Source organism: Podarcis pityusensis (assembly GCF_964106645.2).
Source record: "Podarcis pityusensis genome assembly, chromosome: 16".
In the NCBI taxonomy this organism is placed as follows: domain Eukaryota; kingdom Metazoa; phylum Chordata; class Lepidosauria; order Squamata; family Lacertidae; genus Podarcis; species Podarcis pityusensis.
Window position 1 is genome coordinate 29,571,933 of NC_138041.1, and position 16,644 is coordinate 29,588,576.

The 16,644-nt window shown below is 45.3% G+C and overlaps 1 protein-coding gene across 2 annotated transcripts; it reads right to left on the reverse strand.

Moving 5' to 3' along the window:
- Positions 1 to 1,583: 1,583 nt before the first annotated feature.
- On the reverse strand, positions 1,584 to 16,044 carry UFD1 (ubiquitin recognition factor in ER associated degradation 1). Of its 2 annotated transcripts, XM_080985266.1 has the most exons (12): positions 15,689 to 16,044; positions 13,465 to 13,597; positions 12,002 to 12,034; positions 10,028 to 10,149; positions 9,315 to 9,445; positions 7,358 to 7,430; positions 6,741 to 6,809; positions 5,870 to 5,935; positions 5,416 to 5,463; positions 4,084 to 4,172; positions 2,583 to 2,664; positions 1,584 to 1,708 (listed from the first exon to the last, which is right to left on the reverse strand). In XM_080985266.1, the coding sequence occupies exons 1-12, from the start codon at positions 15,689 to 15,691 to the stop codon at positions 1,634 to 1,636; spliced, it is 924 nt and encodes a 307-aa protein (XP_080841392.1). In that variant the 5' UTR covers positions 15,692 to 16,044; the 3' UTR covers positions 1,584 to 1,633. The 2 variants fall into 2 exon arrangements, with proteins under 2 accessions (XP_080841392.1, XP_080841393.1); XM_080985267.1 differs by lacking the exon at positions 15,689 to 16,044.
- Positions 16,045 to 16,644: the final 600 nt, after the last annotated feature.

The following is a 16,644-nucleotide window of genomic DNA, read 5'->3' on the forward strand; positions in this document are numbered from 1 at the left end:
AAAAAAGGCTTGACTCCTGTTTCTTATTTAGTAACAATATTATTATTCAGCAATATCAACTCAGTCTGGAGAGCTCAGTTGGTTAGAGTGGCTTCTCTTGGTCGTTGCCTAGAAAAATGCAGTGAAATATTATCCTAACAGTCTGCTAAGTAAATATTGAGTTGAATGGAACTTTCTCCCAGGTGGCTGAGGACAGGATTGCAGCCTAAGTGAGTCTTTTTTTTGGCTTCACTGGTTTCCCACTGTACTACCAAATTTTACAGTGTGTCACTAAGGCTCCACATGGCAACTGAGGCATAGTGGTGTAATTGCCTAAGCACTTAATTTAACTCAGGGGTAATTTAAGGCCAGGGGGCTGGATGTGGCCCAATCGCCTTCTCAATCCGGCCCACGGATGGTCCGGGAATCAGCGTGTTTTTACATGAGTAAAATATATCCTTTTATTTAATAATAATAATAAATAAATTTTTATTTCTATCCCGCCCTCCCCAGCTGAAGCCAGGCTCAGAGTGGCTAACAACATTTAAAATGCATCTCTAGGTTATTTGTGGGGCATAGGAATTAGTTCATATTTTTTTTTCCAAAATATAGTCTGGCCCACCACACGGTCTGAGGGACGGTGGACCAGCCCACGGCTGAAAAAGGTTGCTGACCCAATTTAACTACACAATGTGAAAGCACAACAGTACGGTGTGGCCATTTCTTCAGCCATCAGAAGGTAGAAATTTTGCTTTGCTTATTTATGCTGAAACATTCATGAAGGATAAGGCGATCAATGGCTACCAACCCTGGTGGTTATGGTTCTAGATCCACTGTCGTCTGAATTATCAGTTGTTGGAAATCACAGGAGGGGAAGTGCCGTTGCGTTCAGGTCCTGCTTACAAACTTCCCTTGGGCATCTGGCAGGCCACAGTGAGGGCAGGAGGCCAGACTAGATAGGCCTTTGGTTTAAGCAGGGCTTTTCTTATTTAACCAGGACGACTATTAAGAAACCGTATGTTTACCATCCATTCCACATGCATGTAAACCACTAATTTTATTCCATATAGTTCTAGCTAAGAAACCTGCACCTGAGCTGTAACACTTCACAGTACAGGTCAGGTATCAAATGGCTGAATGTTCTGGCATACAAAGGCATTCAAAGGAAGAGTACAAAAACCAGTCATTCATACATGTTGCTTTTGCTTCTGGCCCTGCCCAACACTGGCATGCGGGCCCTGGAAGGTTGCCCACAAGGCTTCCACAACCCTGCCCTAAATTGTAAGGAAACCATGCCTATTTTCCAAGTGTGGGAAGTTAACATACAAGAAAGCAACTTATTCAAGAACCCTTTGCTGCCATAAATAAAAAACAGCCTTCCAGGGGGACCATCAGAAATCCACATTCTTTTCGTGTCTCTGCTGCTCAGTGTTACCAGAGTTGTCTTCATCAACATGCAACTTACAATGTTCTACTAAGTAAAACCCACTGAACCTGAAAGTGCAGAAACAGATTAGAATGTCCTTCTGTTGCTTATGAACAAAAGTGCCGCCACCCCCCCCATACAACGTCCTTTTACAAAAGAAAAGCTAAAGTAAGTCAGAAACGCTGCAGTGTTATTTTATTCTTCCCGACCAACTCCTGGTTCCGGGAGTTACGGTTTTCTTCCTTTCTTGCGGAGTGACTGGCCTTCTCCAGAAAAGGCAATGAAGCGGCTTCCAGAGTCATCCTGAAAACAGAGGGGTGGGTAATGGGAAATATTACTTTATAAACTCACATTATTATTCATTATTACACATACAAGAAGTGAAGATCTGGACTTTTCAGGCAGCGACCTGTTCAGGCACCATGAGTAGTTCCAGCTTTGCACTGAACCCGTGATTTCAGCTGGGCTGACTTCTGCTTATTCACTTATTTATTGAAAATGCTTAGAAATGCCAAAGTACACGAGGTTAACGAGTTTTAGGGTCTGTCTTGGGTGCAGTGCAAATAACAGAGTTATTGTGAGTGACCAAGATCTCTTCCCCAGCTCTCTTGTCAGATTCTTTGGGTGGTTGTTTTTTTTAAGTGCTGGTCTTAACCAACACTGCATCAACAGGGCTGGGTGGGGCAGAGCAGGGCGGAAGAGAAAACATTCCACTACAAAGGTGGAAGGCCTTCTGCAAATGGGATACTTCACTGGGGACAGAAAAGGTAAAGGGACCCCTGACAATTAAGTCCAGTCGCGAACAACTCTGGGGTTGCGGCACTCATCTCGCTTTACAGGCCAAGGGAGCCAGCGTTTGTCTGCTTCTGCAGACAGTTTTTCTGGGTCATGTGGCCAGCATGACTAAGCCGCTTGTGGTGAAACCACAGCAGTGCACAGAAATGCTGTTTACCTTCCCGCTGGAGTGGTACCTATTTATCTACTAGCACTGCATGCTTTCAAACTGCTAGGTTGGCAGGAGCTGGGACCGAACAATGGGAACTCACCCCGTTGCAGGAATTCGAACCACCGACCTTTTGATTGGGAAGCCCAAGCGGCACAGTGGTTTAATCCACAGCGCCACCCGCGTCCCTTCACTGGGGACAACCTCAAGTGAAAAAGGTACAGTTTTACTCACTTCTTCTACTTTCTTGACCAGCGGCCGAGAATTTCTGATGAATGTGATCTTGCCAATTTTGAAGTCATAGTTGGGAATCCCTCTGCAGAAGAGACAAATGAGGTACATGTACTTCATATATTCGTTTCCCTTCTGCCTTATGGAGCCAGCTCACAATTTACAGAAAAAGATTAACATCCAAATCAAATCAAGAAAAAAGCATGAAGTTAAGGGTTTGCTCCTGCTTAGAAAGAAGGAAAAACTTGGCATGATTTTTTTTGACTTGGGTTCTAATATTTTTTAAGTTGGGGTGATGAGAGGACCCAAAAACAATTCAATGAAGACTGAGCATGCTCAGAATGTTTACTGATGGTTGGGCGGGTGAAGGAGAATGGAAAAGCTGGAGACTGGGAACAGGATGGGGTCTCCTAAAGGTAGGCTTCTGAAATGTTCAACAACTGAATCACAGCTTCCAATTGGTTGCAAAAGCTTCCTGCACTCAGTGGAAGCCACGTTGGATGTTCAGCTTCTGAAAAATGTTCGAAAACTGGAGCATTTACTTCCAGATTTTTGGTGTTCAGGAGCTGAAACGTTTGGAAATGGAGCCATTTGGGAGCCAAGGTTTGGTTTAATATAGATAGAGAGAGAGAGAGAGACAGAGAGAGAGAGAGAGATAGTGTGCTTCATAAGCCAGATGCAGCTGTCTCCTTTTGCTTGGCTTCTACTGAAAGAGTAATTATCTCCCTCACTGGTTCCTGGTGGATGAGCAATTTTAAACACCTGGCTTCACAAGGCTTCTTTAAGTCACAGGTTGATCTCAGATGGAGTTGTTGAAATACATTATCCCAGCTTGTGCGAGACTTGCCGCTGTAAACAAATGAGCCAGCCTTTCCCTGTTTGGTGCCTTGCAGATGTTTGGGACTGCGCATCTCATCACTGCCAAACCAGCACAGCCGAGGGTGAGGGATAAATGAAAGTTTTAGTCCACAATATCTGGAGGGCACCAGGTTTGGGGAAGGTAAAGTCACAACATTATCCATGGTGAGAAGTGCTGTGACTTGGGGCTTCTTTAGCCTGCTGGACAGTGACCAGAGAGGACCTGGGTTCAAACAGGGTGACCTTGAGCTAGTTGCTCATTCTTAGCCTAACCACTAAAGACCTGCTTCTACACACCCTTCTCTGTCCTCCATCCAGACAAGCAAAAGGGATGAATGCACACATTCTAAACAGGCAAAAACGCTCAGGTGAAGCAGGGACCCATAATGGGGTGTAGCCTGGGGAAGAGTTCTAAGGGCCAGATAGAGAGGCTTGGGGGCCACATTTGCCTCCTGGACCTGAAATTTCCTGCTTCCGACATAGCTGCTGTCTCTTTTCTTCCTTTCCAAGCCACGTTACTACACTCCAAGCGAGAATATCCCACTCGCACAAATACTGAAGCCATGGCAATGCAGCAGACAGAGATGGAAACGGCCCAAGTCATTTCACTTGGAGGACACACAGAATTGCATCAAGGCAAACCAACCTTCTAATGTCTTCTGGTTTAATTGGAGAAGGATTTGGCTCGACGCCTTTCTTTTTCCCGTCCAGCCTGTTCCCAGATCCTGAAAAGGCCTGCAGGGATAAGAAAGGCAGAGTCATCATCATGAAATCATCATCCTTGTAAAATGGAGCATCTCAAGTGATGGCCCGCGTAGGATGACGCCTATATCCACCTGAACAGTCCTGATCCAATTTATCCAAGAAATCCCCAGAGGCAATCACCCAAGGAAACTAAGCAGAAAAACAACAACTCTACTGAGGATTGTCTTTAAGAGGCTGCCCATTAGACTGCAACTGTTCTATGGTTTGGAAAGGAATTATATCTACCGTACTTTTCCGTGTACAGTGGTACCTTGGGTTACATACTCTTCAGGTTACATATGCTTCAGGTTACAGACTCCGCTATCCCAGAAATAGTGCTTCAGGTTAAGAACTTTACTTCAGGATGAGAACAGAAATCGTGCTCCAGAAGCGCAGCGGCAGCAGGAGGCCCCATTAGCTAAAATGGTGCTTCAGGTTAAGAACAGTTTCAGGTTAAGTACGGACCTCCGGAACAAATTGAGTACTTAACCTGAGGTACCACTGTATAAGACTATTTGGGGGTTTTTTACTGAAGAATTATGTTTAAAATCGGGGGTCGTCTTATACATGGGTAGTCCCTAGGGGTGACGTGGGATTGGTTGATGCCGCGAGCCAGAGATGGTCTGCAGCGTGTTATTGGTGTTTGCAGCAGGGGGTGGTGTTGGATTGGGTATTGCTGTGGCAATTGGGCGGGCAATAGGCTACTTCTGCCAGCGAGGGGACAGACGTTAGAAGGCACGAGTGTTAGCGTTGCCCAGGCGGGTGAGTGATTTTCGACAATCCGCCCCCTGAAAAAAGCTCAACAACTCTGTGCAATCTCCCCCCATTTTCTTAATTTTTAGTCCCCCAGATGGGGGGGCCTTATACATGGGGGCGTGTTATACACAGAAAAGTACGGTATATTCTGAATCTGGATTCTCAACATGCTCCAAGTCTTAGCATAAGTGAAACATTTCAGTGGGTTCGCTGTAATATCTATAAACAGCTTCCTTCATATGGGGCGATGCAGAGGGTGTTGAGTCCCTCTTTGTGGGATGTTTGATATCCCTATTTTTAATCTTTGTGTTTGTGAGTAGCTTTGAGGTTTTTTTTAAATGTTTTTGTACGTGCTTGAAGCCGCCCAGAGTAGCTGGGGAAACCCAGTCAGATGGGCGGGATATAAATAAAACTGTTGTTCTTGTTATTTCTTAAAAAGCAGCTAAGAAATATACTTTAATTAATCAAAGAGACTTACACGGAATCCCAGGTCACCCACATAGCCGCTGTGGTCTGCCTCCACATCCTGGAAAGCAAGCGGGGAAACAAGTTGACTTGTTTTACAATGGCTCCACAGCATTCCTTCCGCTCAATTCTGGTGCTCAGAAACCGTGGAGGTGGAATATATCCACCGACAGTGAACTGGTCTAATCCTTTTCTAAAAACTATCCAAATTGGTGCCCACCACTGTCTCTTGTAGGAGTGAGTTCCACAGTTTAATCATGCACTTTGTTAAGAAATCCTGAATCTTCCAACAAAAGGACTGCTCTGTCAACCAACACAATCAAGAAAATGAAAAGCAAGGAGTAACTTGACAACCAGCTTTATCAATTTATTTGTCGCATTCACCGCTTCTTCTGAGTGGGGTTTTTTTTTTGGGGGGGGGAGGAAAAAGCAAGTAAAAAGAGAGAAGAATATACAAGGCCACTTACTGTGGACTCCTCGTGGTGTGTCTGTCTTTCTGGTTCTTTGTAACCCAAGGGTGCATCAAAATCCACCTGTATAGTAATAAATAATAATAATAATTTATTATTATTTATACCCCACCCATCTGGCTGGGTATAGAGTCAATATCAAATTCACAATCAGGGTAAGAAACAAGAACAACATTCCTAAGAAATGGCTTCCTCCCTTAATCTACCAAAGTGATTTAGTCCTTCCCCAGAAGTAGAATTAAAGCAATTATTCCTGCAGCCAGATTTCACGGGATCCTCTGGGTCCCCCCTTAAGACCATCAGTTGTACAATGGGAAGGGAGAAGGGTTTTGATGTTGCACAAAATTGTAGCTCCTTTCTCTGCAAGAAGATCAAAACAGAGGAGGGGATTTGGTGGGTTTGTGGTACTTGGGGAAAAATGCAAAAAGCAGCCCGTGCAATCTGCATTTGCAATTGCATCCTGAATTTTGCCTCTGCAATTGCATTTTGAATTTTGAGGCCTTTAAAAGCTGCAAGGCAGGACTTGGAGTCCAATGTGTGCATTGACGGTTTTTGAATCATTCTGCTGGAAACACCGGGTGCTTTTTCACTTTCGGACAGCCAGGAGAGATAATGGGCTTACAAACTTGGTTGCTGTTTTTAAAAGTCTATAAAAAAATTAAAGTGAAACATGGACGGAGCTACTAAAAACTAAATATATTTTAATGGGAATGTGAACCCGTGGGAAATAGCTGGGGGGGGGGAGCTATACTGGAACACAGGCTCCTGACAGCTTTCCACTGGAGTAATGTGGCCCTTGAATTAAAAAAGGTTCCCAACCCCTGTTTTAAGCAGTCAGTGAGACTGAAGACGCCCATCTCCCACTTACATTCATGTCACACTCTATGATGGACACAGCTTTGTCGGGTTTCGTCTCCATCACTCGAAGCTCATAGATCTAAAAAAAGACAGCCGACCTCATCATCAATATCATCTCTATCAAGTTGCCTTACCTGTCTTATAACTCTTTTACTCGCACACTGCCCTGCCCCATGCCAGCTCTCAAATTCAATCTAATACCTAGAAGTCACCTAAAAATCCACTTAAAAACCAGGAGACAGCCCTGGATGCATTAGCAACTGCACAGATAGATGCACGCACAAGTTTCTGGATTATGATGCCTACCACATTTTTTGCTCTATAGGACGCACCAGACCATAAGACGCACCCAGTTTTTGCAGGAGGAAAACAAGAAAAAAATATATTCTGAATCTCAGAAGCCAGAACAACAAGAGGGATTGCTGTGCAGCGAAAGCAGCGATCCCTCTTGCTGTTCTGGCTTCTGGGATAGCTGTGCAGCCTGCATTCACTCCATAAGACGTACACACATTTCCCCTTACTTTTTAGGAGGGAAAAAGTGAGTCTTATACAGCAAAAAATACGGTAATCATTCCCTCCAGGGCTCCTCGGGTATAGCTTATTCCGCTTTAAATGGCAATGTATTACCTTTTCATTGTAGTTGATGGCTATAACATCTCCGGTGGTCAGGCAAGCAAAATTTCTCAGCGCGTTTTCCAATCTTTACAGAAAGTTAAATTGAAATACAAACCATGCTGGTAGCATAAAAGGTTACATTTCACAACTGCAGGTACATCACCAGCTCCTTTTAACCCTACCCGTCTCCTTGAGGCTCCCTCTCTCCTTCAATTGTCACCTGGCAGGCTGCCATTCCACTGGGCTAGAGCAGAGGAAGAGAGGTGAAGCAGGAACACTTCACTGGGTCTGGCTCTGTCAGGCTCCTCTTCTCCCTGAACAGCTTTCTGTTCTAGCTGGTCATTATATGAACCAGTGCCTGCGTTTGCTTGGTGTGGTTTTTTTTCCCATCTTCCCTCCTCACTCGTTTTCCTTTTGTGCTATGCCTGTTGACAGGGGAGACTTACTCTTTATTGATCTTATGTCAGCCACCCTGGGAGCCTTTCTGACTGCAGACTGGGGTAAAGATGCTTGAAAATAAATAGACCCCCAACCTCCATGGTGCAGAAAATCTGCTTTAGAATAACATGGTCTGTCAACTTTCTCCTACATCTTATTCTCATAAGATAAACTCTCCCCTCCTCATTCTCCAGCTCATGGCATGTTACCAGCTTTTGAAAAGGAGACACACAGATCGGTGTCTCTGGCGTCCACTGCAAACTGAAGTCAATGAGGCTACATCAGAGGAAGCTGTCTCTGAACTGGCCCTTGTTCATTTTCAGATAGCATCTGTTTTAGGAGCCCAGGGGCCACCTTCCCTCCTAAGTAATCTTCTGGGGCTGCATGCCAATGGCAGGCAAAGCCAGAGGGAAGACAATGCAACTCTTACCTCTGTACACTCAGAGGCTCTGCCAATAATAAATAAATAAATAAATATAATAATAATAATAATAATAATAATATGGACTATATGGAATTGGCAGAAATGACTGGCAGAATCCGAGACCAGGGGGAAGAGTCGGTGGAAGAAGATTGGAAGAAATTTAAAGACTATTTACAGAAATATTGTAAAATTAATGAATGACAGAAGGATGTTGGATAGTAATTAAGCGGTTTCTAGCTGTAATGCTTTAAGAGAATATGAAAAAAAGGGTTATAAATGGGTTAAAATCTAATGGTAAGGATTTGCTGAACCAATAAATTGAAGTGGAATACAAAAAAGGGAGGTACGAGGAGGTCCGGGAAACAAGCTAAAGGAAAATAAGTAACTGAAAATATGTGTGTTTTTAACTGTTTTTTTTTTGTATTTTTCTCTTTTCTTTTTCATTTTTACTGTAATATTTCAAAAAACCTTAATAAATATCTTATAAATAATAATAATAATAATAATAGTAATAATGATAATAATAATAATAATATATTATTTATACCCTGCCCATCTGGCTGGGCTTCCCCAGCCACTCTGGGCGGCTTTCAACAAAATATTAAAATACAATAATGCATCAAACATTAAAAGCTTCCCTAAACAGGGCTGCCTTCAGATGTCTTCTAAAAGTCTGGTAGTTGTTGTTCTCTTTGACATCTGGTGGGAGGGCGTTCCACAAGGAGGGTGCCACTACCGAGAAGGCCCTCTGCCTGGTTCCCTGTAACTTGGCTTCTCGCAGTTAGCTCAACTGGTTAGCACATGGTGCTGAGAACGCCAAGGGCCCAGGTTCAAACCCCAACATGGGTCACCTGCATATCCCTGCATTGCATGGGGTCGGACTACGTGACCCTCAGGGTCAGCCAGGCCAAAGAAGAGACAGGAAGGGGTGTGGCCTGGGGGGGAAGTGCATGCTGGGAAGAGCTCCAAGGTCCAGATGGACAGCCCTGGAGAACCACATTTGATCCTGAGGTTCCTTGTTGGAAAAAGGCAATCCATCTTCCTTCCTTGGGGCCACAGCTCAAACCACCCTCTGCGGCTTCCCCTGAGGTTTAACGAAAAGGATACACTGCTTTGGGGTTGGTGATGTCAAGGAAATCAGGGCTCTGCGGCTGAAATTTGGAGTATGTTGCCACCTGCAAGTTGACGCTCTCTACCTGCACCAGGCCCCCTTCCTCCAAGAGCAAGTTCTGCATCATCTGTCAAAAGGAAACAAAGACAGGTGCTCAAATGATGTCTTGGGAGATACTCAGAGCTTCCTGCAAAGAATCCTCTGGCCTGTACAGTGGTACCTCGGGTTACAGATGCCTCAGGTTACAGACTCCGCTAACCCAGAAATAGTACCTCGGGTTAAGAACTTTGCTTCAGGATGAGAACAGAAATCGTGCTCCAGCAGCACAGTGGCAGCTGGAGGCCCCACTAGCTAAAGTGGTGCTTCAGGTTAAGAACAGTTTCAGGTTAAGAACGGACTTCCGGAACGAATTAAGTACTTAACTCGAGGTACCACTGTAGTTCGTTAAGGTGCTGGGAGTTGTCAGGAGACCTTAATTCCCTCTCACAGAGCTGTAATTCCCAGAGTTCCCTGGGAAGAGGGACCAACCAGCTACTCTGAGAATTGTAGCTCCGTGATGGGAATGTACATTCTATCCACAGTTTGTCTGAGACATCACCACGAGCCTGTGCTATAGTGAAATGATTTTTTTAAAAATAAGAGGGTAACTCATTTCATATAACCCTTGTAGAAGTTTTAAGTTGAGAAGAGAATCAAGGTGTCTACTTACCCAGTGTGGAAGGTAACAAATGCCTTCGTCGGCCACAAACTCAAGCACGCCACAATGCGTCATCCGGTCGGAATTTTTATTTGTCAGTTTAAACAACATAGGATAGGTGATATTAAGCCGGCCTAGGGAAAAATGGGGGTGGGGGGAGAAGCACTGCATTTATCAAATGAATTTTCTTGGAAGCTCGCATAAAGAATCTTGGACTGTGAGCCTACACTTGCTTACTTGGGAGTAAGCCTCGCTGAACTCAGTATGATTTGCGTCCAACAAAACTTGTGCAGGACTGGATTGAACATAGGAAAATACCATTGATCTAATTCAGGGTTTCCAAGCTCCAAGGAGTAGGCGCCGCCACACTAAACACAGTATTCCTATGCCTCCTGCTTGGACTACTGTAATGTACTCTACATGCGGCTGCCCTTGAAGACAGCTTCAGTTAGTGCAGAATATGGCTGCTAGGATGGTAAGTGAGGAATCTTGATAGGACCATGTGACATCAGCCCTGAAAGCGTTGCAAATTCAAGGTGTTATTAGCAACATAAAGGTAAAGGGACCCCTGACCATTAGGTCCAGTCGTGGCCGACTCTGGGGTTGCGACGCTCATCTTGCTTTATTGGCCGAGGGAGCCAGCGTACAGCTTCCGGTCATGTGGCCAGCATGACTAAGCCGCTTCTGGCGAACCACAGCAGCGCACGGAAATGCCGTTTACCTTCCCGCCAGAATGGTACCTATTTATCTACTTGCACTTGGACGTGCTTTTGAACTGCTAGGTTGGCAGGAGCAGGGACCGAGCAATGGGAGCTCACCCTGTTGCGGGGATTCGAACAGCCGACCTTCTGATCGGCAAGTCCTAGGCTCTGTGGTTTAACCCACAACGCCACCAGCGTGCCTTATTAGCAACATATAAAGCCCTAATTGGCTTGTGACCTAAATACCTTAAATCATACAGAGCTGACCTCCTAATGGGATATCTGCAGGAGGCCCTCTCCTACAGAGAGGTGGGCTACAGCAGAAATACATCACAGTGGGGTGGTCTACAACAGAAATCCTGTCTGGCAGGATACTGGTCACTTGATTGCTTTACCAGGGCAGCCTAGCCATTCCTTTTGAGATGTTTAATACTTAGTTCCTGAAACCAGGTCACAGGCTCACCCTATTCACGCACAAATACACCCTTAAGACAGGATTTGTGAGCAAAGGGACAATGGGGAGGCTTCTTCCATTTCCTTCCTCACTACAGAAAGTATTTGAGGTCACTGGAAGAGTCAAAATGGCTTCAGGATTGCTTTCAGATGTGGTTTATACACTTATGTATGTATTTGCCTTGTAGATTTATGAACACATGATTTATATATATATGTGAGACCTTAGAATTCCTGTAACAGTTGGGTATATAAGGGGGTGAGAAAACATTTTAGGCAACCTGGTCCATAGCTGTATAGGGCTTTGTACACTAGTAGCAGCCCCTTGAACTAAGGCTAGTACCTTATTGACAGCCATTGCAATTAATTCAGGAGCAGTGTAATGTGGTGGCAAAAAAACAACAGAAAAATAGTTTTGTCTGAGCACTGTGTGACTCTGGAGCAAGAAGAAGTTGGGACAAGAGGTGACCATCATTGTGCCCTTTCACATCCTATGGGATGGAATGTCAAGAGGAAATAATTGTAGCGTTACTGTAGCAGCAATTTCACATACGTTGCCAATCCAAAATGCTTATTGGCTTCTTACTGATTTAACCAGCTACAACCTTAATCTTTAACTGGTAGGTCAGGATCCACAACTGGATTGCGGTCTGAACCAAAGTGGGGCGCGATAACGGGCATTGCCGTCATACAAATACAAGATTAAAACAATTAAGAGGAGGGTCTCTAAACCCCTGTCTCGATTAAAGGTGGAACAGAAAACACTGAAAACATTTGCAGTGAGAGAATATACTTTACATCTTCATAAGTACGCTGAATAGAAGATACTCACTGAGTTGATCCAAAGCAGAGGGTGGCATAATTACTGCGAAAAATGGAAATTAACAGTAAGATTAGGTATGGCATGGCAATGGAAAACAAGCACAGGAAAATCAAGGGGTGTACTTTAATACGAGAATATATTCCTCCGTTGAATTCCCACCTGCAGACATTAACACGCAGAGAAGTTTATCCAATGTCCTATGTCATAACATCTATATTTCCTTCTCCTGATTCAGAGTAGGGGGTGTGAAAACCAATAAAGCAAGTATCCTATATACTACAGATTTCAGTGGGGAGGGAGACTCAACACGAGGCTACCACAGGGAGGGGGAACCCCAGGCCTGTGGCCCAAATGTGACCCTCTAGGTCAGGTGTGGGAAACCTGTGGCCCTCCAGACGTTGATGAACTAAATCTCCCCTCATCTTTGGTGAGGCTTGCTGGGGTTGTTGGTAATTGCAGTTCATCAACATCTAGGGAGTCACAGGTTTCCCACCTCAGCTCTAGGCCTCTCAACCTGGCCCTTAGGAACTCTCCCCAGGCTACTGGATGGAATGGTTCCTCGACCACAGAAAATACCTCTGGCTTGTCTGGAAGGATGACAGAGAGGGTCATCATGTGCATGTGTGTAGAAACTATCCTACCGTACAAAGGCAAAATGTTACATTCATTGTTCCATCCACTTGTGCCTCTGGCCTCACCCAGAACTGGCATGCGAGCCCTGGAAGGTGGTCCAGAAGGAAATGTGGCCCTTAAAGGTAAAGGGACCCCTGACCATTAGGTCCAGATAGATAGATAGATAATACTTTATTCGGCTATAAGCCCACAAGACCATTAGGTCCAGTCGCGGACAACTCTAGGGTTGCAGCGCTCATCTCGCTTTATTGGCAAAGGGAGCTGGCGTGCAGCTTCCGGGTCATGTGGCCAGCATGACTAAGCCACTTCTGGCGAACCAGAGCAGCGCATGGAAACGCCGTTTACCTTCCCGCCGGAGTGGTACCTATTTATCTACTTGCACTTTGACGTGCTTTCAAACTGCTAGGTTGGCAGGAGCAGGGACCGAGCAACGGGAGCTCACCACGTCGCGGGGATTCGAACCGCCGACTTTCTGATCGGCAAGCCCTAGGCTCTGTGGTTTAGACCACAGCGCCACCCACGTCCCTAATGTGGCCCTTAGACTTCAATAATCCAGATAATGCTCCTGAATCCCATTTGCTGGAAACCACAGGAGGGGAGAATGCTCTTGTGCTTGGGTCCTGCCTGAAGGCTTCCCACAGGCGTGTGGTTGGTCACTATGACAACAGGATGCTGGACTAGATGGGCCATTGGCCTGATCCAGTAGGCTCCTCTTATGCTCCATTTGGGAGAGCTTAGCCAGCACGTGTTGCTTAATGCTCTTTCAAGTACCACCCCCTGCAAAACACAAAACCATCTAGCCCTCAAGAGAATATTCAGAAAGAAAAATGTGCACATACTCTTCCCGCCTTTCTCCACATCTGACCTGTCATTAGGTCCAGCAAGCATGGACACCGAGAAACAGCGGTATTGAGTCGAGAAGCGGTTCTGGAACACTCTGGGGATTGGGTGATCAAACATATTGAAGGAAAACTGGGGAGGAAAAACAAGAGAATGAATTAGAAGAGGCAAGTTATATACAGCCATACCTCAGGTTACAGATGCTTCAGGTTGTGTTTTTTCAGGTTACGGACCCGCCGAAACCCGGAAGTACCAGAACGGGTTACTTCCGGGTTTTGGGGTTCTTGCATGCGCAGAAGTGCTAAATCGTGCTTTGCGCATGCACAGAAGCGCCGAATCACAATCCGCGTGTGCACAGACACGCCGCTGCGGGTTGTGAACGTGCATCCCACACGGATCACGTTCGCAACCCAAGCATCCACTGTATAATATGCTGCCATACTGAATCAGACAATTCGTCTGTCTAGCTTAGTACTGTCAACTTCTGTGTTCTTCAACCTTGGGTCTCTTGGTGTTCTTGGACTACAACATCCATCATCACTGGCAGTCCCACATAGAGCAGATGACAATGATCCAGTCTAGAAGTTTCCAGAGCATGGAGCACATACTCACTGATGAGACAAGTAGGCCTCAAAGCAATATGCCCAGTCCTGGGGCCTCAAGTTGTTCCAACCTTTTGTACACGAGAACCAAGACCTTGAATTGAGCTCTGTTGCTCACGTGGAGCCAGCACAGTGCTTTAAGGCTCAACCACATACAATTCTATCTCGCTGTCCCACTTGACAGCAGTGTCCTGTACCAGTGGCAGCCTCCAGACCATCTTCAAGGGCAGCCCCACACAGAACGCATTGCAGTAGTCTCCAACAGTGAGGTTCTTAAAGCATGGCTGACTGAATCTGGGCTTTCCCAGGCCAAGAATGGTACACTATGCTTTAAAGTTGTTGTCTTTATTATTTCACTTCGCAGAATTTCTGATAGGTGGCAGCTGTATAAATGTAAATAAATACATAAACAACGGCCCACAAAAGCTGCTCTCGTGGTAAGACTGCAATCTGCATATAATTTACCCTGAACCCAGGAAGCCAGTCTGGCGACTGACTGGTTAAGATTCCTACTTGACCTGGGGGCAATTTTTAGTCAAAACTCTCTTTTGCCATTTAGTTTTTAATGGGGTTTTTGTTTTTCCCAGCCTTCTCTGGATCTTGCCCGCTTGAATCTACTGTCCGTCGCGCAAACTGCTGTTATGGTGCTGTATACACACAAAAGTAAAATGGGGACTGTGCTGCCGCAAATCTAAACCTTTAAGTGGGTTGGGCATGACTTGTTCCATTTAAACATACTGCCAAGGTTTCACTTCAGCTTTCACTCGTTGTGGTTTTCACCCATGTTGTCGCTTTACTTTTACTTTGCAAGGCATAAGTGCATAGAAACCCTATTTACAATCGCCACTGGCCGTAGCAATAAAATAAAATACAATATATTGAGGACAGAGCGAAATACTTATCTATACCAAATACGTTCTAGAGGCTCACGTGGATGCAAATGACAGAACTTGACACATCATCCTTCGTCCGCAGATAAGACGGGTGAACCAATAGGCTTCCTTTTGATTTTTGTTTTAATCATAAACAAACAACAACAACAACTGAGCAATGTCAGAAAGTCAATCAAACAACAGATCTTATTCTTAGTGCCCCTGCTAAAAGATTTGCAAGGTTTTTTGGGCTGTATTTTATTACCTGAGTGGAAAAATGCGAGTCGTCATCGCCTCCCCCCATCCTAAAAACTTTTCTTCGAGGAACCACAGAACTACAATGGGGTGTGTGCATGCGCACGCGTGAGGGCTCAGTTTTGTTTTGATTTTGTTTAAATTGCTGTTATTTTTTACTTATGTCACTTTAAAGTGTGATATGAATGCCGTATACTTAGCTTTAGATTTTGATTCATGTGGAAATTGTTTCCCATTTCGTTGTGTATTTTTTGATGTGGTTTATTTAGTGTTTATGACTTTTGTAATGATGTAAATCTTGTTATGCTGTAAGCTGCCTTGAGTATAGTTTTTTAACTGTGTAAAGGCGGCATACAAATAATAAATGATGATGATGATGATGTGTGTGTACTTTTGCAATTCCTTACAGCCAGGATGACTCTGCATTTCCCACCACCAACATCCAATATCAGTCCCCCCCAATCTAAAGAAAGACCCCCCCAAAGGCCTCCTACCATGATGGTGGCGTCTTCTCCTCCTCCTCGTCCCCTTCGCTACTGACAGGCCTCCCGCCGAGGCCTCCTCGGGTGCCGGGGAGCTCCAGCCAACTTGCCTCTCTCGAGGCCGACAGGAAGCCTCGTTTAGGCGCCGAGGGAAACGGAGCGAAAGGCGGGGGGGGGGGCGGGATCCCTTGGCTAAGGGGGAAGCGGGTGGGGACTTCTTTCCCAGGGGCTGGAAATCAGCGACCTTTACACAAAAGCCGCCTTTGCACCGGACGCCCGATAAGCCGGCATCTCCGTGTGTTGAAAACCTCCAATGGATCGGGCCCCTCACGTTCGTTCGGGCTTTAACAACAACCGCAACAAAAACCACATTTCCCAGAATGCCATTCGAAGGCTCGGTCCGCCCAAGGTTTTGTTCCGGGTGAAGTTCAAATGAAGGGGGGGCGGGGAAGGCTCTCGTGTTTCTCCTTTTTAACGTCTCATTTTTAATTTCAACTCTTTTTTAAAATCACAGCGTTGTGCATGGGTTTGGGGTTTGTGAGGCGCTTTTTTGGTGTATTTATCAGCCCACAGTTGTAGGAGGACATTAAAGGGAAAGGCAGTGCCCGAATCAAACATGGCGACTACGGCGTTGCTTGGCCCTACAATGGGAAACTCCGGCTCCCTCCTTCGGGGTTTTTTTCCTTCCCCTTCTAAAACGAACAAAATGGTGGATGGGCACGCCCTCTCCTGTCACCAAAGAGTAGTTAGGGTCGACACGGAAGTGTTCTTCACAATCCTCTCTTCCGGTTCTCATTAGACCACTTGCGGGGCAAGGTTGGCAGAAAGCGGCTAGGCCTCCCTTTTTGAGCTTTATGCAGCACTCTTGGAAAAAGCCTTGTTGTCGGTATCATCCTATATTTTATACATTTTATACATAGCAATCAACGTAAACATATAAATAAGATTAGCAGGGTTCACCCCGCAAG

Bases quoted from the DNA above. Each gene is read 5' to 3' on its own strand.
- UFD1 (XM_080985266.1), bottom strand. The intron at 7,431-9,314 runs GTATCCTTTTCG...CTTTCTGTAAAG, and splicing joins ATCACCAACCCCAAAGCAGT to ATTGGAAAACGCGCTGAGAA. The intron at 6,810-7,357 runs GTAATACATTGC...GTCTTTTTTTAG, and splicing joins CCATCAACTACAATGAAAAG to ATCTATGAGCTTCGAGTGAT.